A 24,600-nucleotide genomic window follows, 5' to 3' on the forward strand; every position below is an offset into this window, starting at 1 on the left:
CGGTGTATAAGCTTCCAATTTCTACTACATAATTATATATCACCCACTAAAGTTAGCTATATGACTCTTATTAAACATGTAGAATGAAACTGAAATACAAAGGAAACACTTAAATACTTAATCTCTAGTGAAACATATTGCCATTTTTAATCCAATCAAATCCTAATATCCTGAAAGGGACAATTTGGGTTATTTCTATATTAACAACAAAAGTAAATGAATGGTTAAATATATCATTGCAATCCAAGAGAAAAGATTACAATTTATTTGAAAAGATACTTTTTTAAAATGTATTTGTTTTCAGGAAAACAAATGTTATTTTGTTTACACGTCATTTAAGTGTGAAAAAAAACAAAAACATGGTACCTGTCTTGTTTTTAACATCGCTTGTTCCGGTATGGTTTTATTTTGTAACAACACCGGAAGTTGTGTGCACTCTCGCCGCTGGGGCTTGACACTGGTGTGGAAAAGATGGCTGCTTCGGCGGCAACAGCGAGTTCTCCCCCCGGTTTGTGTCCAAATTACGCCGTGGTTTGCTCGTTTCTGGAGCGATATGGAGCCCTGTTGGACTTGCCGGAGCTCACCTTCCCTCAGCTGGAAAGATACCTCCAGGACACATCCTCAGGTAGGGCAAGAAAGCCCACAGCAGGAGGCTCGGAGGACGCGGAGAGGCTCCTGCCTTGCATTAATGATAATGGGACTGAGCTAACGTGCTAACCGCTAATGTTAGCTGTTATTGTGTGGATTTTTTTAACCTTCGTGTTTACTTAAACTCAACTCAACCGCCTCCCAGCCATGCTATTCAAGGTTTTAAACGTCTCCCCGCTTATTTTCACGTTGATTAAAACGCAAACATGTCGATTTGTTCGATGTTTTCTGTCACTTTTTAGCTTTTGAATTGAGCTTAATTTTTCCCCAGCCTTTATCTGCTTGTCGTGCAACAACACAAGCATAAATGTGCGGTGAAAACACTGTCTGTGTGTCCGTGGGCGTGATGCGAGTTCTCGCAATGAGCGATGTAAAACTGTATGCTGCTTATAAATCGGTCAGAGTGTTACACGGATGTTGGATTATGCACTTTATTTACAGTTAAATATATTCTCAGGTAGAGGATAGCTGAGCTGAGGCTAAGTTAGCCGCAAGAGTGACGATATCCGGCATAGGCTTTCAAAATAAAACTAATTTAAATACCCAAGCAGAATTCTCGTCATGTATTTTCCTAATTGCAAGTAACTTCAGCACGTACTTGTATTACTTAGGCATGTTCATTTTTGTAAATAACATTTTAATCTATTTTAAATGTGTTTTTATGTTGTTTTAAATGTCGATACATTGTCTTCCGGTGCATATTGTGGCTAACTTGACAATTTTTGTGCGCTTCCTATTTGAAGTGCTGCTGATTGGGGTTTAATTTCTACCTCTCATTAACATGTGCTCAAACTGCACTGTGGAAACTTTATTTTATTAAATTAATCGTAATGAAAAGTCCTAAATAGACCCAACGTGATGCATTTTCTCAGAGCAGCGTGATGTGTTCATTAGATTAGACTGAGTTTATCTCAACTCCAAGGAGCTTCTTTCAAATGCTGACATGTAATAGCAATAAATCATCAAAGGGGGGCGCTATGTTATTGTTTAAAACAATTTACAGCAACAGGTAGAGAAAACGCACCCTTTCATAATATTGAAAACCTGCAGCTTGTAATGTTACAGAATGTCTTTAGGTGTAAAAATGCCAGAATGTTAAATTTAGACACACAAAAATACATGATTTTATTTTATTTTAAAATGTATCATCTTTTTTTTTTTTTTTTTGAGTGCGAATCAACCCAAAATCACAGAAAAATGCTTTTTAATTTGAGTTTTTAATTTGTCTTTACGTTGGTGTGACATGTTTATTTGTAAATTATGGTGTCGACTTACCGTCATTGATCTATATTGCTGTAAATTTCTCTCTGATCTTCATGAACTGCTCAAACAAAATGATTTGGTTGAAATAGTTTTAATTTAACTGAACAGGTCGTCTCAGTCAAAACAAACAAATTCACTCATTTGTTAGAAAGTGAATTAATAAAAAGGGCAAATGTTCTTTGTATTCATTTGAAATCGACATTTTTGTGTATTTAATAAAAATATTACAAATGATGTAAAGTTTGCAGGTTTGTTTACAGATCAGTAAAAAATTCAATCTTAATAAATGCTCTTATGATAATATTTTATAATCCAAATATTAAGCAGCATCACAAAGGTAATTTTTAAAATTATATAAACTGAAATTTTGACATTTTCATTATTATTGCAGTTCTAGTCATTAGGTATGATGTGTTTAAAATTCTGATTTGTACTGTAGTGAAACTCAATTTTATTGCTTTTTTTCTTATAGATGCAAGTTGTTGGTTTTTTTTTTTAGCTTCTATAAAAACATTTATTAATATTTTAAGCCTAAAAAAATTTGTTTACATAACTAAATTGTTTGAAAATTGTTGCCTTACTTTTTTATTTTTATTTTTTTTTTACTTTGAATTGTCTTGCAAATAAACTTCTCTTCTTAGAACCAAATATTGATATGGGCCCAGGGTTTCAGGTCGGTGAATCCACGGTGAGGAGGAGTCAGCATGTTTAAAAACTTGTTCATCTGCTCAGATTCAGGGGTGAATCTGTCATCCAGGTCACGTTGCCCTGCCTGTCTCCTCAGTTCCAAAGCTGCTGGTTGATCTTCACGTCAAGTTGCTGAGGAAGATTGGGAAGTCGGTTTCTGCAGACAGATGGGAGAAATACCTGGTCAAGGTAAGCGCTCAGCCTCCAGGCTGTTTAGTGGGAAAGTTTGCGTTTGTGATTTTAAATGTCTGCAGAAGGAAGAAATGTGGTTTTCATGCTTTTATGTAATATTTACATACAAGGCTGGACACTCTCGCAGCAAGGGCAGAGAGGAGAACATTACAGAAACTCCAGGCTTTTATGGACAACACCAGCCTCCCTCTGCACTCTGTCATCAGTGGGAGACTAATTCTGTCAAAGTCCAGGACCAACAGACTGAGGAACTCCTTCATAAAGTCCCTTGTGCAATAAAACACTTCAGCTCCTCACTGGAGGCTGGAAACAGGAGTACAATAGAAACAGAGGGACTATAGGATCAGGCTGTTAATGTAAAAAAGTTAAATAAGTATTGAGGTATTGTTTGATGTGTTGGTCTGTGTGGGAGACTGAACCATAATTTTCCTGAGGGTGAACCCCAAAGGGATGAATAAAGTATCTATCGATCTGTCGGACTTCTGGTCCATAAGCTGAAAAACCTTCTATTTTTAGAAATTTACTGAACATAACAAAATAAAAATGTTTTTGTTTAATGTGATTTTTGTGTAGGATTCTGTTTCTCATCCGACTCGTCAAAGATGTTAAAATAATATTGAATTGTCGGGATGAGTGAATTTTAAATGTTTTTTCATTTAAAAAGAAATTGAATAATGTCTGCATACTTTAATCTATTTTTGATAGTGGATAGAATAAACTTTAGTTGAGTGAAAATCTGCAGAATGTAACTATTAATCTGATTAATCGTAAGAATAATTGATTACTAAAATAATTGCACTTTGCAGTACAATATGTTTGGCAGCCATAATTCAACTTCGCTTTTCTAATAAATCTTTACTGTCATTGTTACAAGAACAACAAAAACCAGTTTAGCTGCATCTAGACTGTTTATCTTGGTGAGTATTTTGACATCATCGTTTTCAGATTTTCTAACTCCACGCTGGATAAACTTGGATGCTGACTGAACTGAAATTAGACCAAAAAAGAGACTAACTCCATGTCTGGAATGAAAATTAGTTTGAAGATCATAGAATCCAGCTTCTTGCCATCGGGTCAAAGGTGAAACTGAGAAATGCTTTTGCATCAATCAATCAATCCTGAACCTGAGCGCTAACCGGGGCAAATTTTTATCTTTTGTTCATTTTTCCGGTGTGACTTATAAATATATGTAGAGACCAACGCTTAAATGCAGAACAAATCTCAGGCTTGACGTGTCATAAAACAGCAAAGTTCTGTTTTCAGCTGCAGATTTTGCTCTAAGAATCAACATTTTTCCAATTTAGATTAGAAATGAAATCAAGAGGCAGATGGATGACAATTCAAAGTTATAAGTACATGAAACTTTGCATGTCTTGTTTCTGTGTTATTCAGTAGTAATATTAATAAAATCTGACATCACTGAAGCTAATAGTTTAATGGTTTCTCTTGGTAACTAGTTTTTATTCCCAGGAGTTTGAGTCAGTCAGTTTTGTTTTTGTTGCAGATTTGCCAGGAGTTCAACACAACCTGGGCGTGGGAACTGGAGCAGAACGGCTACAAGGAGCTGTCCATGGAGTGCAAGACGGACATCCTGAAGGTAAGAGACGGATGGACAGTAAAGTTTATTTCTTTATGCGTTTAAACTCAATTTAATTTCAGTTAATAAAACTCAGCAGGTTTGGATTCGTCCGCTACAAAACTGACCCAGTCCCTTCAGGAGTTCATCATTGTTTGTATTTTCTTTGTTTCTTACAGTAAAAATCACAGATTTTGTGATTTTATTTTAGAAATATTTGCAAGGTATGTTACAATGTTTCTTCTTCACTAATCTGCTTCTATATGAGAAAAAAAAAGACAAGCATACAGATTGGACACAAACGTCTTTAATCTTTGAAGAATTTAAATAGCTCAATTTAGTTACTTGGCTTTAAGTAGACGGTTAGTAAGGATGAGGCAGCAAATGGCAAAATAAAATTACAAAAATAAAGTCAGAAAATTATGATTTTATTCTCAAAATATTACATTGTTGTCATATTAGGACTTTATTCTTGTAATAGTTCTACTTTATTTTCTTCTAACTTTATTCTTGTAATATTTTAACTTTATTCTTGTAAAAACAATTTGCATCATTTGCCACATTTTCCCTATTTTCCTTGTGCTTGCTTCAGTATTTATGTGAGATCCAGTTTGACGAGAACGTGAAGTTTAAAACCGCCATCAACGATGAAGATCCGGACAAAATGCGGCTGCAGCCGATTGGCCGGGATAAGGACGGGCAGATGTACTGGTTCCAGCTGGACCAGGACGACAACGTGCGGGTTTACGTGGAGGAGCAGGACGACCTGGACGGCGCGTCGTGGAAATGCATCGTCAGGTCGGCTGGCGGCTAAATGCTCCAACCACGGTAAAACAATGTCTGGATGTCTGCAGGCTGATCAGTGAAATGTGTTTATTTTTTTCTCCTTTAGAACCAGAAATGACCTGGCTGAAGTTGTCGCTCTCCTAAAGACACAAATCGACCCGGAGCTGCTGAAGAGAGACCTGGAACTGAAAAGTAAAGCAGAGGGGGAGACGGACAAAGACAAAGGTTGGACTGCTGAAGCCTCATTTTTACACTCTGATCATGAAATAATCAACCATAGGAGCACAGTTGGAGATCAACAGAGGAAAAATCCACCGCATTGTTAGTGTATTCCACTAATTTTGTTCAAATTCTCTCACAATAAGCAATAAATAAATTAATTGCATTATAAGGCGCAGTCATTTCCTCTACAGACAACAGCTCTTTACAGACCGCCGCCCCTTTAATATGGCTGAAAAGCCGACATTTTGAGAAACGCTGCAAGCATTTGACAGCCTAACGAGACAGGTAGTTTACATCACCTGTCCCTTTCGCCTGTTTTCTCTGTCCAAGCTGAAGGATGGTTATTTTTCAGAATGCAGTTTTGGTCACATAGATTTCATTATCCATTTTAAATATTGTTAATTTTAAAAATGTTTTCCAGTTCCACTGTAAACATTTTTTAGGATTTTTTTAAAGTCTTTGAATAGGTATACCAGAATTAATAAGTCTATGCTGTTATTAAGTTGAAAATGGTCTCAAAATAAAATTGTATCGTTTATCGCCATAATTTCTAGGACAATTTATTGTGACAAGCCTCCATAGTCTTGATAAATTAGTTTTTTGTCTATTGGCCGTAATGCAAATATTAATGGAAAGTTTAGTGGAAGAAAATAATCACATTCCATTTATTTACTAAATGCCAAGTTTATTGCTGTTCATTTAGACAATTTTTCCTTCCACTAAACTTTCCATTCTAGGATACAGCGCTCTACGGTGGACATTTATCGTATCAATTAAAATATTCTGATTTGAAAATCCAAAATAAATTTCAATTCATTTTTTAACTGAAATTCAAAGGTTTGCTTTTGAATTCAAATTCTGAATTGAATCCAGACCCATCTCTCATCCGTCGTCTTGTTTTTAAGGCGACACAAAAAGGGCTGACGATACGTCGGATGAAGAACTGAAAGACAAAAATGAAGGGACAGAAAACTCGGAGGTGAAACCAGAAGCCAAACTGTCACTAAACGGCGTCATCGAAGCTAAACTGGAGCCAGAACTCGTTTCAGAAACCATCAGCGCGACGGCTCAAAGCATCAAAGAGGAGCCGATGGAGGCGGTGGACTCCAAACCGCCTCCAGCCGACCCGACGCCACCCTGCGCCGCCGTCAAGGGAGAGGAGGTGAAGAAGAGCAGCTCGGAGGAGATCCAGCAAACCGTAAAAAATGACCAGCAGGCCAAAATCCCACTGAAGAAACGGGGAATGAAGTTCAGCGAGGACTTTGGTGAGAAAAATGGCACCATCACGGCACAAAATCCGTCTGTTGTCGAGTCAAATCCAGAGCAGAAAGTCCAGAGAATAAACGATCATGTGAACGGCGAAGTTCTGCCTCCGGTGGACGGAGAACCCGAGAAACAGAGGAGTAAAGATAAACCCACGGAAAACCTTTCTGCTGCTGCAGGCGGCAATAAATCACTCCAGGACGACTCGACAAGAACGGAAGAGAAGAAAACAAAAAACAGAGAAACAACCAAACCTCCCCAAGAAGCAACGCCGGCGTGTAAAGACGGGGACAAATCATCCAATCAGGAAGAGGAGGAGAAAATGGACGAATCCGAACCAACAGAGGTCAAAGCGAGAGAAACAGATGAAGCAAATTCTGATATTACATCTGCAGAGTCGGAGCGAAAGTCATCCTGCGTGGAAACGGACGCATCCGAGTCTAAAAAAGAGTTGAGTGGTGGCAAATCGGATTCATCTGAAGCAAAAGACATGAAGGAAAGCACCAAAACTAAAGATGTGGACGTACCAGAGGAACATTCTGCAGAGAAAGATCTGGCAAAAGATCCTGTAGAGAAGGATAAGACAATAAAAGATTGTGTAGAGAAGGATCAGACGATGAAAGATCCTGTAGAGAAAGATCAGACGATGAAAGATCCTGTAGAGAAAGACCAGACGATAAAAGATCCTGTAGAGAGAGACCAGACGATAAAAAATCCTGTAGAGAAAGATCAGACGATAAAAGATCCTGTAGAGAAAGATCAGACGATAAAAGATCCTGTAGATAAAGATCCTGTAGAGAAAGATCCTGTAGAGAAAGATCAGACGATGAAAGATCCCGTAGAGAAAGATCAGACGATGAAAGATCCCGTAGAGAAAGATCAGACGATGAAAGATCCCGTAGAGAAAGATCAGACGATGAAAGATCCCGTAGAGAAAGATCAGACGATGAAAGATCCCGTAGAGAAAGATCAGGCGATGAAAGATCCCGTAGAGAAAAATCAGGCGATGAAAGCTCCCGTAGAGAAAGATCAGACGATAAAGGATCCCGTAGAGAAAGATCAGACGATAAAGGATCCCGCAGAGAAAGATCAGACGATGAAAGATCCCGTAGAGAAAGATCAGACGATGAAGGATCCCGTAGAGAAAGATCAGACGATGAAGGATCCCGTAGAGAAAGATCAGGCGATGAAGGATCCCGTAGAGAAAGATCAGGCGATGAAGGATCCCGTAGAGAAAGATCAGGCGATGAAGGATCCCGTAGAGAAAGATCAGGCGATGAAGGATCCCGTAGAGAAAGATCAGGCGATGAAGGATCCCGTAGAGAAAGATCAGGCGATGAAGGATCCCGTAGAGAAAGATCAGGCGATGAAGGATCCCGTAGAGAAAGATCAGGCGATGAAGGATCCCGTAGAGAAAGATCAGGCGATAAAGGATCCCGTAGAGAAAGTTCTGGTGACAAACGTTCCTGTAGAGAAAGTTCTGGTGACAAACGTTCCTGCAGAGAAGGATCCTACAGAGAAAGACTCTGCAAAGACAGATTCAATGGAAAAAGATCCAACAATAAAGGAGCTAACGACAAAGGATCCTGCAGGGAAAGATCCTCCAAAGAAAGATTCAATGACAAAAGGTCCTGTAGAGAAAGATCAAACAAAAAACTGCTCTGCAGAAAAAGATTCAACAAAGATTTCTGCAGAGAGGGATCCTTTGGCAAACGATCAGTTGCTAAAAGATTCAATGACAAAAGATCTTGCAGAGAAAGTTTCTGCAGAAAAAGATCCTTCAAAGAAAGATTCTGTAGAAACGGATCAGGCAAAAATTGTCTCTGCAGAAAAAGATTCTGTTGAGAAAGATCTGGTGACAAAAGTTTCAGTGGAGAAAGATTCTGCTGAGAAGGATTCAACAAAACATGTGTCAAAAGTTCCGACAATAAAAGATTTAACAACAAAAAATCCTGTAGGGATGGAGTCTCCAAAGAAGGATCAGACGACAAAAATTTCTGCAGATAAGGGCCCTGTGGCGAAAGATTTGACAAAAGATCCAAAAATAAAAGATTCTGCAGAGGCAGATTCAACAAAAAAAGATTCTGTAGAAACAGAGTCTGCAACGAAGGATGTGCTGAAAAAGGTTCCTGCAGAGAAAGATCCTGCAGAAAAGGATCCTGTGGCTAAAGATGCAATGAAGACAGATCCTGTAGAGAAAGATCTGTTAGAGAAGGATTCAACAATAAAAGATCCTACTGTAAAGGATCCTTCAGATAAAGAACCTGCGCAGAAATCTGCTGAACCTAAAGCTGCGATAATTCAGTGTGCTGATGTAAAAACAGACAAACCAATAATCACTGACAAATCAGGAGAGAGAACAGGAGCACCTCATGTAAACAAGGACAAATCAGATTCGGGTTCACCCAGCAGGAAGAGTGACGACGTCGAAGAGGTGAGTTCAGAAAATCAGCAAGACGTAAAGAAAGACTCAAACTGCAAAGATGGTACGATATGCGACTCCAGGCCGACAGGAGAAGAATCGGGTGATGAAAATCGGACGAAGATGCAAACCGATGAGAAAACCTCTGAACAGAAATCCTGCGAACGGACAGATAAACCATCCAGTCCTGCCGAGAAGAAAAAATCCCCCAAAGAAACAGAATCGAACCGGAAAGAGGAGAAAGTGTCGTTGACAGCCGAGGACCCACCATCAGAAAATAAGAAAGAAATTTTGCCTGACAAAGGAAAGGAAGAAGATTCCCAAAAAAGTGAAATAACGGATGAAGAAGCTCTGAAGCAAAACAAAACTGAGTCGAGTTCAACAAATTCAAGCAAAGAATCCGAGTCCTCAAAAGATACGGAGGAGAAACGAACCAAAGGAGCAGCCGGCGACGGACCTGCAGACTGCGGCAGGAAACCAGAACAGGTGCGGAACGGCGACGGAGGCTCTCCGCCACAAGGGGGCGCACGCCGACGAAACAAGCCACCGGCGCACAGGAGGAGAGCCGAGCTGCAGAGGGAGGATCGCCACGGCGACTCGGAGTCGGACACGAACACGGGGCGGTGTCTGAGGCGGTCGCCGAGGATCTCCAGGCCAACGCAGAAGGCCGTGGAGGTTCAGGAGAAGAAGACGGAGAAACCTCCACCCACTCCTCTTCCTCAGGACCGTGACGAAGACCAAGACAAGAAAGAAGAAGAGGAAGAGAAAGAGGAAAAGGAGGAAGTGAAGACTGTTCAAAAGAAACCCAAAGAGAAAAAGGCTGATCAGGAGGGCCAGCCAAAACCCAAAGTAAGATCAATATCTGATTGTTATTCCTGATCATTTCTAAACTGACTCAGGGATTTATTACTTTTGTTACTAAGTTGAGTTGTTTTGTCTTCAGGGGAGAAAAAGACGGAGAACTCGGTGGTCCAACACTCGAACGCGCAGGAAAAGGAAAACCTCAGACGACGAGGACGAGAACAGCGAGGAGTCATTGAGCGAAGAGGAGGAGAGCGAGGAGGAGGACGACAGCGACGAAGACTACAAGGTCGAGCGAAACCGGAAGAGGAGGAACCGGAACCGGGAGAGGCGGAGCTCGGACTCTTCCACGTCTTCCGACGACGACCTACCTCCAAACGACGACCCCTGCAAACACTGTGGTCTTCCAAATCATCCTGAGCTGGTGGGTGGGCGGGGCCTCCGCTGGTCTGCAAACCTTCAGCCATTCCTTCAAATATAATTTTTCTTTTTTCTTGATCACCAATTAATGCAGACAAAACAAACGGTACTGATTAGCAAATGGAGGTATTGATCTGCAAAAGAACCAATCAGATGAGCAAAGAGGACAAGAAACAACAAATGAGAAACAGACAAAACAAAAATGAAATTCTGTATATGTGGGTTAGAATATTGTTTTTCTTTTGTAACCATTGCCAAAGTTTTACCTTGAAGTTAATCGCTGAGATCCGCAACTAACAATTATTTTACTAATCGTTTATCCTGACTACTAATCGATTAAATTAAAATTATTTTTCCACCAATGAGGCGCAGTCATGAGTCAGAGATACTTTAGCTTTAGTTAGTTACATTTGTTCATTGAAGGTATGGGTATTTTTTATATTTCTATATATTTTAGGGTAAAAATATCACCAGATAAAACCAGAAATTGTCATTATGACTGAAAATCACAAAGCTGGGGGCCTGATTGAATGTCATGGAGAAATAAAAACCTTTATGTTTATAGAACAAAAAGAGACAAAAACATCCTTAAAATGAAAACATTTACATAAAACGGAACAACAAAATGTAAAACGGAATCTTTTGTGACTTGATCTGACCGTCGTCTCCAGATCTTGCTGTGCGACTCGTGTGACAGCGGCTACCACACCGCCTGCCTGCGGCCGCCTCTCATGGTCATCCCGGACGGAGAATGGTTCTGCCCGCCCTGTCAGCACGTACGTTCATGTCAGACTGTCGCTAACCGAAGACACCAGAGGGAAAGAGCTCTGAATGAGGGGTCGATGTTCTTCTGTTTCCATCTGCAGAAGCAGCTCTGCGACAAACTGGAGGAGCAGCTGCAGAACCTCGACGCCTCATTGAAGAAGAAGGAGCGGGCCGAGAGGAGGTGGGACTTTCTTCTTCTGCTTTCAGTCAAAGTTCTCGTTTCTGCTCTTCCACTGATCCACTACAGGCTTCTGTTGTCACGGTTTATGTGCTTCTGTACACCAGAAAATGCTTTAAGCTGTTATAAACGCCCCCTAATGACTGATTGGGCGACCTCAACAGGAAGTCTGCTTTTGACCAATTATCACCAGAGCAGCTTTAGCCCCACCTACTGGCTTTAAGAAGGAAGACCAACATCAAAATTCACAATATCTTGCAACATTCGTGAATCCAGCCATTATCTTAATGTGTATCCTGCAACATTTCAGAAAATGTTTTTATTTTTATCAGACATATTTGGTTTTAAATGTCATAAATTTGTATTACAGTTTTAAATAATTAACATACTCCAGTAGTCATTTAATGATTTGCTTATTTTTTTTAATTTTTATTTTTGTCATTTCTGGACCTCCATACTTGACCGTCTTTCATTTGATGCATTTAATAAGTTCACATATATTGTGCTTTCTGTTTTAAGTTATAATCACTGAAGATATTCCTGGCAAAAAACACCTTAAATTTATGTTTTAGGGTTTAATGACATTTACAAAGCAAAAGAATCCACATGTAGTTTGTTGTTTGGTTTTTCTGTTTTAAAACAAAATCGCAAGAAGAAAAAAAAAACCTTTTTCTTTTCTTGTCTTTCCGTTTTCAAAACTTAAAAGAATGTAATATTGAACAGTGTAAAAATTTAACACACCTGCTGTTTAATCCATGATTTCCCAAATGGTGCACCAACAAAACATAAAATTGTTTTTGCTGTAACTATTCAAAAAAATAAAATAAATCAGAAATTTCCATTTATGTCATTTATTTTATAAATAACTAAAACACAATTTTGTTTTTCTTTATTATATTTTGAAACGGAAAAACAAAAAAAACAAGTCATAGTTTTAAAATCATTAGTTTTGTTTCAAACTGCAGCTGCTGTTTCTAATCGCGCGTGCTGAATGTGTTTCCGTCTTGTGCAGGAAGGAACGGCTGATTTATGTGGGAATCAGCGTTGAGAACATCATCACGCCTTCTGTAAGTACAAACCGGGCCTGGCCGGGCTCCAATTCGCTCGCCTGCTCATGTTTGTGAAATAAAAGATGTTAAACCCGTCGCAGGTGGAGGTGGAGCAAGAAAAGCCTGAGATCGTCATCAAGGAGAAGAAAGAAGCAAAGCGGAGTAAGAGCTGGGGCCGCAGATCGACGAGGGCCAAGAAAACCATCAGCTACAGGTCTGAGGCAAACATTTATGCAACAGGAGAAGAAAAAACAGCCTCTTTCCAGGTTTTAACCTGGAAATAAAAGTCGTACACCACACATTTTATTTATAAAAATGGAAGTTTGTGAAATATGTGTGCAACTTGTGCAACATCTTGAAATTCAGAGTGGAACAGCAGCTTTATTTTACTGCAGAAAGCATCCAGAAGGGGGCGCACACGCTGAATAAAATGTGGTGGGATTACTAAAGAAAGTTTCTTTGTGCGAGACACAAAACTGTATGAGACATTTCAAACATTAAAATTTGTCTTGGTTTACCTCGTTCCTTCTGTAGAACACTACCACAAAAAATATTAATAACACAGTAATCCATTATATATGATATCGATTTAAAATGGTCTTTTCTATTTTGTTGTTTTTATTTCCAAAGGGTAGTGCTGAAAAGGTTTGAAAGCTTGAAAATCCTTGAATGTTACTGTAGGAAAACCTACAAGCCCTGAACCAATTTGGGTAAAACTGTAAATGTTGTGATTTACGTTCTGTTACTAACCCTGATTCATGTTAAATAAAACCATCCTGGTGAAAATGTTGGAAATGTTCTTATGTTTGAGATGGTGATTAAAATCTTACTTCTTAAAGTGTGTAAACTCATTAATTTGAAGTTTGGCTAACGACTGTTTTCGTTTTACAGGTTTGATGAGTTTGATGAAGCAATCGAGGAGGCCATAGAGGAAGACATCAAAGAAGCAGAAGGTGGAGGTAGGAAGGATGTTTATTTCTGATCCTGTTTGATACTCTGGGAAGTTTTCCATCCTGACTAAAAAAAAACCTGGAAAAGCAGCTTTTTAATGTTCGTATTTTTACATAATGATTCTTGACGCAGGAGCCGGTCGGGGTAAGGACATGGCCAACATCACGGGCCACAGAGGCAAGGACATCTCCACCATCCTGCAGGCGGAGGAAGGGAAGGAGAACGGGCGTCCGCCGCGACCCAACGCCGCCCAGCGCAGGAAGAAGCGCCGGCGACTCAACGACCTGGACAGCGACAGCACCGTGGACGAAGAGGAGAGCGAGGAAGAGTTTCGCCTCAGTGAAAGGTACGTCGGAACCCCTCGGTCTCGCCCTCGGCGCCGTGGTTTCCTGTCTCCACTGAACTCCTCGTGTTCGGTTTCAGCTCGGAGGAAGAGTTTGTCGTGTCCGACAACGAGACGGAGCCGGAAACGGAGGCGGAGTCAAACGGCAGCGGCCACGGCGGGCGGCGCCACGCGTCGTCGTGGAGCAGGAGGCCGCAGAAACGCAGGCAGAGCTCCAGGAAGAGGAGGAGACCCAAGTGGTACTCAGACGATGAAGAGGAGGAGACGGATGACGAAGTGGAGGAGGACGACATTGGTAGGAAGACTCTGGGAGTTGGACTTTAACTCTTTTATGTTTGCCTGATAAACGTGAACAAGGGAGGAAATTAAAATTAAACCTCTAATTGTTAGATTAACAGTGGCTCTAAAAGGGTTGAAATCAATAAAAATGATGTTTTAATGATAAATCTGACCAAAATAAACAGATTTTGTTAAAATCTTCTTTTTTGTAACCTTGTTAAAAACTCAGACAGAAATGGAAGAGCTACTAAAGTCACGTCAGCAGCATTGAATTAAATCTCCTGTTTGTTCCTCATCTCTGCTCAGTGCAGAGGATTTCACTCATGCAGGGCCGCTGCAAAGCTGGATGAGGCCTTAATCTGTGTTAGATTTAATCTGGGAGAAGGAAGCAGTTTAACTGGCCAACCTAAAAAGCAATAAATTATAATCGCAGTTTACCAATTTGTATTTGTGAACAAACGGAGCTCAAACTCAAAGATTAAACTTGCAGCGTCAGATTGTTGTTATGGTAACAAATCAATTTAACTATGAATATTTTTCTTTGAACTTTTACAAAGTAAACTTGCCTGCTCCTAAAAATCTTACATATAAATGTTAAACAATTTAAAATCTTATAATTTATGTATACTGAAACCATTAAATCAAACTTGGCAGCATTTATAATCTCAATAAACAAACGTTACATTTATGTGTCTGTGTTAAAATGTTAGCATGTATGGGGCCCCTGAAGCCCAGGGGGCCTGATGGAGCCACTGACTTAATTTGGATTAAACAATAGTGCAAATAATTGATATTTATTTTAATTGTGTTTTCTGATTTGTTGTTCTTAAGAGTAGTTGTAGGTTTAAATATCGTTTCACTGGTGATGTCTTCTCGTAATGGACAATTACCCAGTAATAAAAAACGTTGCATCTATTGTTTATCTATTGTTTATTTATTGTTTATCTATTGTTTATTGTCCACCTTTTGTCTCCATTAGTGGGTCAAAACATAAATTCAACTATTTATTCATCATCCATCCATCAAGCAAGTAGAGTTTTTGGAAAAACTAGGGAAAAAAGTGAAAAAAGTTAAAATTTATGTATAAAATAAAACAAAATCTCTAAATATAAAGAAATCTACACCTTAAAGTCTTGTTTCCAGATTTTTGTCAAAAAAAACAACATTTAAAATAGTTTATTTTTACCTACCGAGTCTCGATTTCCCCTGCAGAGACGGAGCGGTCGAGTGACTACAGCGACAGCGACCTGGACATGAGTCGGCGGCGGTCCCGCCGGAGCCACAAGAAGGAGGTGAACTACTGCGAGACGTCGGGGTCCGAAGGCTCTCAGGCCGGAACCAACCGGGCCAAGATGAAACCCAGGCGGCGCCAGGAGAGCTCCGACAGCGACGGTCAGTCAGAAACCGTCTCTGCTGCTAATCGGACCCAGATCAGCCCAGCTCAATCTGACGATTAATCGATTACTCTGATGATTAATCAGTTAATCTGGTGATTAATTGATTAACAATTTGGCACAGTCTGCTGATTTTTCATTTACTCACATAAACTTTTTTTATACAGTGTTAGAAGTACATTAAAATACAAATAAATGATTCAATAAATTTTTTCAAACAACAATATTTACATTTTGCTGCCTAAACTGTAATAAGAGCATTTCTTTAGCTAAAAGTGAGACTCGAGGAGTTCTGGGTAGAACGGGTTTACAGAAACAGGTTTTCCATTTTAACTGCAAAATGTCTTTTGTACAGTTTTGGCGAATAGCAACTGTACTCCAATTAACGATTGATTGGTTACTAAATTAGTTGACTATTATTTAATCAATTAACCGCCATTAATCCTTTTAATCATTTCAGCCCTACTGTTTTTTCACTCGTCGTTTTTCTTCCTTCCAGCGAGTTTCTCCAGAGACTCTGAAGACGAGTCGAAGGACCTGAAGGTGAAGCGAAGAGTCGATTCCTCAGAAGAAGATTCCCGGCAGCGGCGCAGGCGGCTGGCGCTGAAACGCAGGCGAGCGTCTCGAGACTCGGACTCGGACTCGGACTCTGACTCAGACGACTCTTCAGAGGAGGATCGGCCCATACGAAAGCGGGTGAACCGCATCGACTCGGATGACGACGACGATGAGGAGGAGCAGCAGCAGCAGCAGGAGGAGGAAAAGCCTAAGGAGACGAAGGTGGAGGAGGAAGAGGAGAAGGAGCATTCAAAGGGAACAAACTCGTTGGACCGCCGCCCGGCAGAGAAGCAGCCTGCAAACGGACGGAGCGAGACGAAGAACTTGGACGGCGTCGCCCCTCCACACTTGGAGACGCCTAAAACTGTGAGTTCCACACCGGCTGCCGCCGCCGCCCCGAACGGACTGGCAGGACAGGAAATGGCGGCGCAGGACGACGAGGAGGACGACCTGTTAGGAGTCACAGACTTGGTGGACTACGTCTGCAATAACGAACAATTGTAAAAAGACAACAGAAATGGTGTACCGTTTATTATTTTTATTATTTTTTTGTGGTATTGTATTTTTATATTGCTTAACTTTATTATTCCCTCCCCCTTCCAACAGTTGTTGTCGTTTTTATTTTGACATGGAGCTTCGTTCTCGGCACCAACACATCATCAGATCCTCCACTGCCAAACCTGTCGTCGGTTTTCCTCCCAGCTGTTTTTCTTTTTTTGTAGATTTGTATCTGTTGAAGCACTAACATACATTCATGAAATCTGGCACTGAAATGGTTTGAACAGTTGATTACTTGTCTGACTTAAAGGATCATTCCATGCTAAAGGTGCACCGATTGCAGCTTTCTGGCTGATTGAGGATCTTTGAAAAACCTGAGCTGCTGATGCCGATTTTCTTTCTTTTTCTTTTCCATATCTGATGTTGTGACTAAGTCGCTGTTGTCGATGAGTTATCTGTTGTCCAACTCCACCAAGCCACTTGGTGGAGTTGGACAATAGAGATGAGAATGTTTTATGATCTTATGCCAATTTTTGAGGCCATGATTCGATTCAAATTCAAAACGATTATTGGTGATGATTTCTGCTTTAATCTAATGAGCGAAGGATCCTCATGATCTACTCCAGTCTGCTTTGCAGTTCAGAAACACAAACTGAGAACCGCGTTTTAAGAAAATGGAGGCTGAAAGACGGATTTGTTTTATTTCTATAAAATCGGTTTTGGAACATTTTGAATGATGGTAAGCGATACTTTGGGATTCTTATGTAAATCAATGTTTTTTTTTTTTTTTGGCACACCTAGTAAATATGATCGGTTTCACATGCAAGTATCGGCCGATTTATCTGTGCACCAGCTTTTCCACTGAAACGGACATGATTGCAAAGTATTTTAGAGATTTTTAACCTTCACGAGTAAATACTGGAATTTGCTCCAGTGTTCCGGCCTACAATGTTTGGCTTAAATAATATTTCCACAGAAATTAAAGCTTCTAATCTGCGAACTGCAAGTTTACTTTAAATTTGGGGTTAGTTGTTAGAGAATCTGACCCCTAGTGGTAGTCCAGGTCTATTTCGGGGGGGATTTGTCTATTAAAATATTTAAAAGGAAGAAATTTTATTCAAATAAATACACCCAGTTGAATTTTTTTTAGCTCCCAGAAATAAATGTTTTCTTGTACAGTGGAGTTTTGATTTCTTGGCTTTGTCCTGTTTTTAGCTGATAAATGGTTCTCTGTAAACTACATATTGAATAAGCTAACCCTTAGAACAGCTGGACGACGCCGGCCAGCATCTGGAAATCTGTCTTCTCTTTTCCCACCATCCGTTTTCCATCCGTCTCGTGTTCAAGGTGTGAATGCATCAGAGTGACCAACATGTTTTTGGGTTTTTTTTTCACCCCTCCCTTCTTTTTGAACTTTTGTATTTGAGTGATAGCGTAGATTTTTTTTTGTACATTGTATACATTGTGTAATTATTTGAATTCTGTGTGTTGCCATCAGACCAGTGGTGAGCTCTCCGTTATTGAGAATTGTTTTGAGGAAATGAATCTATTGTCACTCCTAATCCTCAGATCTCAGTGTCTTCATATTTCATTTATTTTCTGTATTTTTTTTATTTGTATATCTAAACCATTATTTGAGTAAAAATGTAAAGTGTCTTATTTCTATGTACGTTGTCCCTCGTTGCATGTTTAAAATCATGCGGATCCATCCTAACATTATTTTTCCTCGCTCTTCTTCCCCAGATCTTCTAGCACTTCCTTTGTTTGTTTTCATAATCTTGAACCCGAGTCGGGTTTTCTGGATTTATCCCCAAAGGTTCAAAATTATGAAAAATCTGTGTAATAAGCAGCTTGGAAGTAAAACTGAGAAGTTTTTTTTGTTGTTTTTTTTCACAGGAGGAACGGACATAAAAAATTCAAACCAATGACTATACTGACCTCTGCTGGAACCTGTCTGTGTGTATATCTGTAGTATTTGTTGTAATATATTTAGAGGCATTTTGTAATCATGAAAAAGGAAATATATTGGACAATTCTTTGGGAGTGCATGGGTTTCTATTAGTTGTTTTTTTTTGTTGTTTTTTTTTGTAGGGAAGTAATATTGGCACAACAGTTTTTATAGCAAAATTAAACAATCTGGGCATGTTTTGCAGATGTGTGTCTCCTGACCTGTTTTGTTGGTGCTGAGGATGTTGTGTCATAGGCAGGCGCTGACCAAGTGAAGGGGAATGAGACGACCTGGTTTGAGAGAGAATGTTGTAAAATTTTTGTAAATTACTCCGGAGCGCCGTCTCCAGAGGAAAAGTCGCTCTATTGACCAGAAACTCGACTTCCAAGAAGGAAAAAAACAAAAACTCTACGAGCTGCTTTCAGTGAACACAAATGTTACGATGTCCAGACTTCAGCTGGACAGAATTTAGCGAACCCAAATATAAAAGTATAATAATAAAATGTGTTGTGGTGGGCCGAGCTGGGAAATGTGTTGATACGTGTTGCATAGAAACAGAATTAGACTGAAAAAGACCAGTGCCAACCACTGAAGTGTTAACTGTTTCCTTTTTACCTCATGATGAAGCTGGAAAGAAAGAAACCCTGTCCACTGTGCATAGTTCCTAGTAGACGGATTGTGTTTTGTCTGCTATATACTTTTGTTTGTTTACTGCTATTTCTTATGGATCGGCTCTTGTACATTTCTTATAATAAACTGGGTTTTAAGCCATATGTTTGTCTTGCGCTGCGTTTTCTACTGAGTTCATCAGTAAGCACATAAATGTTGTATAAAATGTACGTTTTTAGAATGTTTTAAATATTTTCTTTACTACTAGACTTAGTTTGAGAAATACATAAGTTCAGTTAAAAAGTGTAATAAATCAATAGATTTTTTTTTTTTTGCATAGCACATTTCAGCAATGCAGAAGTTCAAAGTCTGTTACATCATGAAAGCATAAAAACATAAACCCACACAGTCAACTTGGGACGATTGTAGATGATAAACTAAACTGTGAAACAGACCTTGGAAATGTTTACACTTTTACTGATAGTTAAGTGAATCCTCCATTGTGTGTTGCCTGTTTAACATCTTGAGTCAAAGTTCAACTCAACGAACATCACAGAGAAAAGATCAAAGAGAAAAAGCTCCTCATAGTTTTGAGTTTTGCAGAGAGTTTGTGTCTGAGCTCATTTCTGGATTTTTACCTGGAGTCCCAAATATTCAAGAGTCAAATTTGCCCAGAAAAGACTTTCTTCAGATTAGTGAATCATAAAACATTGTAGCGAACTCTCCCCCTCAAACAATAGAAGATTTGTGAAGTTTAACATCGGTTATGGTTTTTACCCTGAGGACTGGGACAATATTCCAGGCTGGAAACTTGGCCTTGAAGCTGAATGCAATCCTCTTTAACTCTGGTAAGATTGCAGCTCCTGTTGTGCCTGTATACACTGAGTGTGTATCTGAACTTCTCCAGAAGGACATGACACTCTGAAGAACAACAAAACTCACAATTTATTATGATGAGGAGAACCTTTGCCAAATTTTCCTGTAATCAAGTTGTTTTATTGATGAAAGCCAAAGAGACAGAATAGCAGACGTTTATTTTTCTGATCTAAATCTAGATGCACAAGAAAACAGCATCAGCTGTAAGTTCATACTAGTTTCAGATTCTTCTTTGAATCACAATAAAGAAAAAAAAAGTAAGTTCAGTTCACTTCAGTCTCAGCTGATTTAAGAAAGAACATTTGTTCTGCAGAACAGTGGAAAGGAAACCTGAACATCTGAATATCAGCAGTGATTTCCTTTATGGCTGGTGGAACACAGTCAAAAATAAACCAGGAATTGAAGAGAAACAAAACAATAAATCCTGGTCAACAATCAGAGAGAAGAAAGAAAATCTATTTGGGTTTACAGAACTGTGCAGAGGATAATGTACCAACATAAACTCCAGCCAGCAGCGGCCGAGTGAATTTGGTCTGGACTCTGTGGAGGAGAGTCATGGTTTTAGAGACGCTGTAGAAGGACAGAAAACCTGCTCTGTGATCCAGGTACACTCCGACCCTGGAGGAAACTGGACCTGAGACGGAGGTCCAGTTGTTGTTGTGACTATAACTAGAACCTCTATGGGAGCAAGTTAATGCCCAAGATTTATCATTATATCCAAATCCACTCATATTCCCCCCTGCTCTGCTGATATTCTTGTATGCTATTGCTACACGAACTAGTTCTCCGCTCCACTCCACCTCCCAGTAACGACGTCCAGTCAGACTCTCTCTACTCAGAACCTGAGACCAGTCAGTGAATCTGTCTGAATGACTAGTGTAAGACTGATGCTGATTCATCCTTGTCACCTTCCTATTCCCCTCTGATAGGCCCAAACATGGGAATGCTGTGTTTGGATCCAGAGTGAGTTCACACGAATATCTTAAAAATCCAGCTCTGCTCTTTGGTTCTGATCCTGGTTGTGACAGTAGAACATCCACCTCAGTGACCATCAGTGAGATGTTTGTCCATGAGAGTCTCAGGATGTCTTGTAGTTTATCTCTGAGCTCTGACACAGCTGCTGTCACGTCCTCAAAGTATCCTAGAGGAAAATATTCTAAGCTGGAGAATTTGATAGACTCACTGAGTGCTGGCAGTGAGGGGTAGTTGAGGAGAAACTGGTTGTGATCCTCTGTGTGTGAGAGCTGCTCCAGCTCAGCGTCTTTCCTCTTCAGCTCAGTGATCTCCTGCTCCAGCTTCTCCTGAACATCTTTGACTAGACTCACTTCGGTTTCCTGCTGGGATCTGATCAGCTGCTTCACCTCAGAGCTTCTCTTCTGGAGGAGACGGATCAGCTGGGTGAAGATCTTCTCACTGTCCTCCACTGTTTTATCAGCAGAGTGATTGATGGCCTCCACCTCCTGTTCAAGCAGCTTCACATCTTTCTCTCCGTTCTGGATCTTCTGCTGGATGTTTCTTCGTCTCTCCTCCAACTCTCTCTGCCTCTCAGTCCTTTCTGCTGCAGCTGACACTGTGTCATGACCTTTATGCTCCTTCATTAAACAGAGACTGCAGACACACTTCTGATCAGTGCGGCAGAACATCTTCATTACCTCATCATGCTTAGAGCAGATGTTCTCCTGCAGGTTCTTGGATGGCTCCACCAGCTTGTGTTTCTCAAAAGTAGCTGAATCATAATGAGGCTGAAGGTGTTTCTCACAGAAGGAGGCCAGACAGACCGAACAGGACTTGATGGCTTTCAGCTTCCTCCCAGTGCAGGAATCACAGGCCACATCTTCAGGTCCAGCATAGCAGTGATCAGCAGCAGCAGCTTGGAGTCCAGTCTTCTTCAGCTGCTCCACTAAAGCTGCTAACATGGTGTTCTTCTTTAGCACAGGCCTTGGTATGAATGTCTCCCTGCACTGAGGGCAGCTGTGGATTCCCTTCATATCCTCTTCATCCCAGTGGGTTTTAATACAGTTCATACAGTAGTTGTGTCCACAGGGAATAGTCACCGGATCCTTCAGTAGATCCAGACAGATCGAACAGGAAAAAGTTTTTTGGTCCATCTGATTCTGCTCCATTTCTTCTCTCTGTCGCACGGTTTCTGTTTCACTTCCTGAAACAGAAACTGGTTTGAGCTCTGATCTGAAAATCAAGGCAGTGCAGAGAGGCAGCAACCAATCAGCTTCCACCTTCAGCAGACTTTGGTTCCACCCAGATTCAAGGCGTGTTTGAGCAGGAATGTCAGGCTTTGATTCCACAAAAAGTTTAAAGTTTAAATGGTTTGGCAAGAATTTTCTGCTCAAAACATCAAAGTCAGAAAAACTCACTACTTTAAAATGTAATCTAATCTCTGCAGGCATTTATATAGCACCTGTGCACAATCTGTGTTTCTGTGTTGCTGTGACAGAAAGACTCAGAAAATGAAAGGAGTGGGTGAGAGGTGTCTGTCTGTTCCCTATTGCAACGGCAGTCTGCTGAGTGATGGACTCTGACCTGACACTTCAGAGAAATAAAAAGACAATTACAAAGTCGTCTTCTATCCCTCTGAATCCAGGATTAAATAACTTATGTCTCAGCCAGATCTTCAGAAACTCATCCAGGCATTTATCTTTAGTCACATTGATTACTGCAGCAGTGTCTTCATTGGTCTTCCTAAAAAACAGGCAGCTGATCCAGAGCTGCTGATCATGTTCTGACTAAAACCAGGGAAATAGATCACATCACCCAGTTCCAAATCCTTCCACATTCTCTGAGATATTCCCTGTAGCTTAGAGAATAGACTTTAAAATACTATTAGTTTACAAATCGCTATATGGCTTAGCACCACAGTATATTCAAGAAGCGATTGGAACATCTGATTCTGATCATTTGGATGAGTGAGCAAATACTTTTGGCAATATAGTGTATTTGATTTATATTTGCTTGATGATTCTGATTATGGCATTTGACAAAATATAATGTTTTTTGCGTGTTTCATAATTGGTGACTGTATGATGCTTTTACAATGCAAAGCACTTTGAACTTCATTGCTACTTTAATGTGCTTTCCATAAAAACTTGACGTGACTTTTAGCCCGGCGTATACCAGTGAGCCGAGTGAACCATGTGGATCAGTTTTTAATAAGTGTGACCTGAACCCAAGGTTGGGTCCCATCCCTCAGCAATCCTGAATGGAGCAGCAGCCAGTGGTGGACTGGACCCGGTGTTCCCGATGTCCAGTCCACCACTGAACATGATGTATCAAAGGTCTAAACGTCAAAAAGCCTGGTCAGGAGCGGCGGATTGAGAAAAGTGCTACAGAAACCAAGTTAAATGATCTAGACTAGCTACCAGATTGAGCTTGTTTGTCCATTAGAACCAGGGGCGCAACTACATATTTTTGAGGTGGATGCGAACATCTCTCATTGACCCGATTAGAGGATTGGATTCACTTCAGACTTAAAATAAAAAACCAAAGAGAGAAACTAAAAGGATCTTTAATGCTTTATTAAACAGAAAACAAAAATTACATTCATGTTAAAAAGTTGCATTAATTTAACTTGAAAAGCTTCACTTTCATCTGAGAACCAACAGAAAAATAACTCGCGCATCAGAAAAAGTAAAAAGCTTCTGGTTCTGATGAGAACCAGAACCGCATCGTTCAACTGAGACCCGGAGCAACAGAACCACCAAGATTTAAACACCAAAATGATGAAACATCCATCAGTCAGACAGAAAATCCTGATTGACAATCAATCACTCAATTGAGTAATAAATCAACAAATTTATGATTAATAAAAACATTTATTCTAACACGATTGGACTGCAGTAAACATTAAACCCGTCCCAGCAGGCAGGTCAGGATTTTGTTTCTGTTTACCCAGCAGATAAATCACCTGACTGGAATAAACCTGAAAACATCCAGATTTTTATTAACATGTCAGGTAAAAAAAATGCAAAAAAATCTAAATTATTACATCTTAATTATTCTGACGCCACCTGGTGGAGAAAAGCACCAATCAAAACAAACAATACTAGTAACTCACTCTCGCCGGAAACGAGCCTGACTTACTGCCGGCGATGCGGACCAGACTCTGACATCAAAAGGGCCCGGTACCCCATACTCCCGGAGAACCCCCCACAGGGCTCCCCGAGGGACACAGTCAAACGCCTTCTCCAAGTCCACAAAACAATAAACACAAAACATCAGACAAAAGTCCAACCAACATGTAGACTGGTTGGGCGAACTCCCATGCACCCTGTAGGAACCTGCTGAGGGTGCAGCACTGGTCCAGTGTTCCACGACCAGCACAAAAAACACACTGCTATTCCCGAAACCAAGGTTCAAATATCCAACGGACCTCCTCTCCAGGAGGACCTTGCCAGAGAGGTTTAAGAGTGTGACACCCCTGTAATTGGAGCACACCCTCTGGTCCCCCTTTTGAACAGGGGGACCACCACCCCAATCTGCTAATCCAGGGGAACTGCCCCCGATTTCCATGGAATATTGCAGAGTCGCGTCAGCCAACACAACCCTACAACATCCAGAGCCTTAAGGAACTCCGAGTGAATCTATCACGTTGAAGAATTCCAAAATATACTCTTAATTTATTACAAAAAAGTCCAAAAATACTTCAAAATTTATAAATAGGGCCCAAACTGAGGTCAACATAACAAAGTGTAACTCTGGTGGTAACACAACAAACCAAGCACAAACTGACCTCCCAAACAAGACCTGAGGGGAACTTAAATAGTGGCTGAACAGACCACTAACACACACAATGGGGTAATTAAACACACAAGAACCTAAAAAATACTGGTCAGAATATTACTAAATCTGTAAATCAAA

General features: G+C 40.2%; 2 protein-coding genes across 4 annotated transcripts; one reads left to right on the plus strand and one right to left on the minus strand.

Annotated features, from left to right (window-relative positions):
• The first annotated feature begins 426 nt into the window (after positions 1–426).
• On the plus strand, positions 427–19,016 carry rsf1b.1 (remodeling and spacing factor 1b, tandem duplicate 1). Of its 3 annotated transcripts, XM_044140626.1 has the most exons (17): positions 427–625; positions 2,696–2,787; positions 4,295–4,387; positions 4,959–5,164; positions 5,259–5,377; positions 6,280–7,410; positions 7,441–9,908; positions 10,003–10,284; positions 10,952–11,056; positions 11,147–11,226; positions 12,236–12,290; positions 12,374–12,486; positions 13,164–13,231; positions 13,356–13,569; positions 13,647–13,861; positions 15,058–15,237; positions 15,739–19,016. In XM_044140626.1, exons 1-17 carry the CDS (start codon positions 472–474, stop codon positions 16,299–16,301), a joined length of 6,138 nt encoding a protein of 2,045 aa, XP_043996561.1. In that variant the 5' UTR covers positions 427–471; the 3' UTR covers positions 16,302–19,016. The 3 variants fall into 3 exon arrangements, with proteins under 3 accessions (XP_043996561.1, XP_043996560.1, XP_043996559.1); XM_044140625.1 differs by having other exon boundaries at positions 6,280–9,908; positions 13,164–13,225; XM_044140624.1 differs by having other exon boundaries at positions 428–625; positions 6,280–9,908.
• An 818-nt stretch (positions 19,017–19,834) lies between these two features.
• LOC122844838 (tripartite motif-containing protein 16-like) lies at positions 19,835–22,018 on the minus strand. The gene has a single exon (XM_044140633.1). The coding sequence runs from the start codon at positions 21,849–21,851 to the stop codon at positions 20,184–20,186; it is 1,668 nt and encodes a 555-aa protein (XP_043996568.1). The 5' UTR covers positions 21,852–22,018; the 3' UTR covers positions 19,835–20,183.
• Positions 22,019–24,600: the final 2,582 nt, after the last annotated feature.

Source organism: Gambusia affinis, linkage group LG15, assembly GCF_019740435.1.
Source record: "Gambusia affinis linkage group LG15, SWU_Gaff_1.0, whole genome shotgun sequence".
NCBI lineage: Eukaryota > Metazoa > Chordata > Actinopteri > Cyprinodontiformes > Poeciliidae > Gambusia > Gambusia affinis.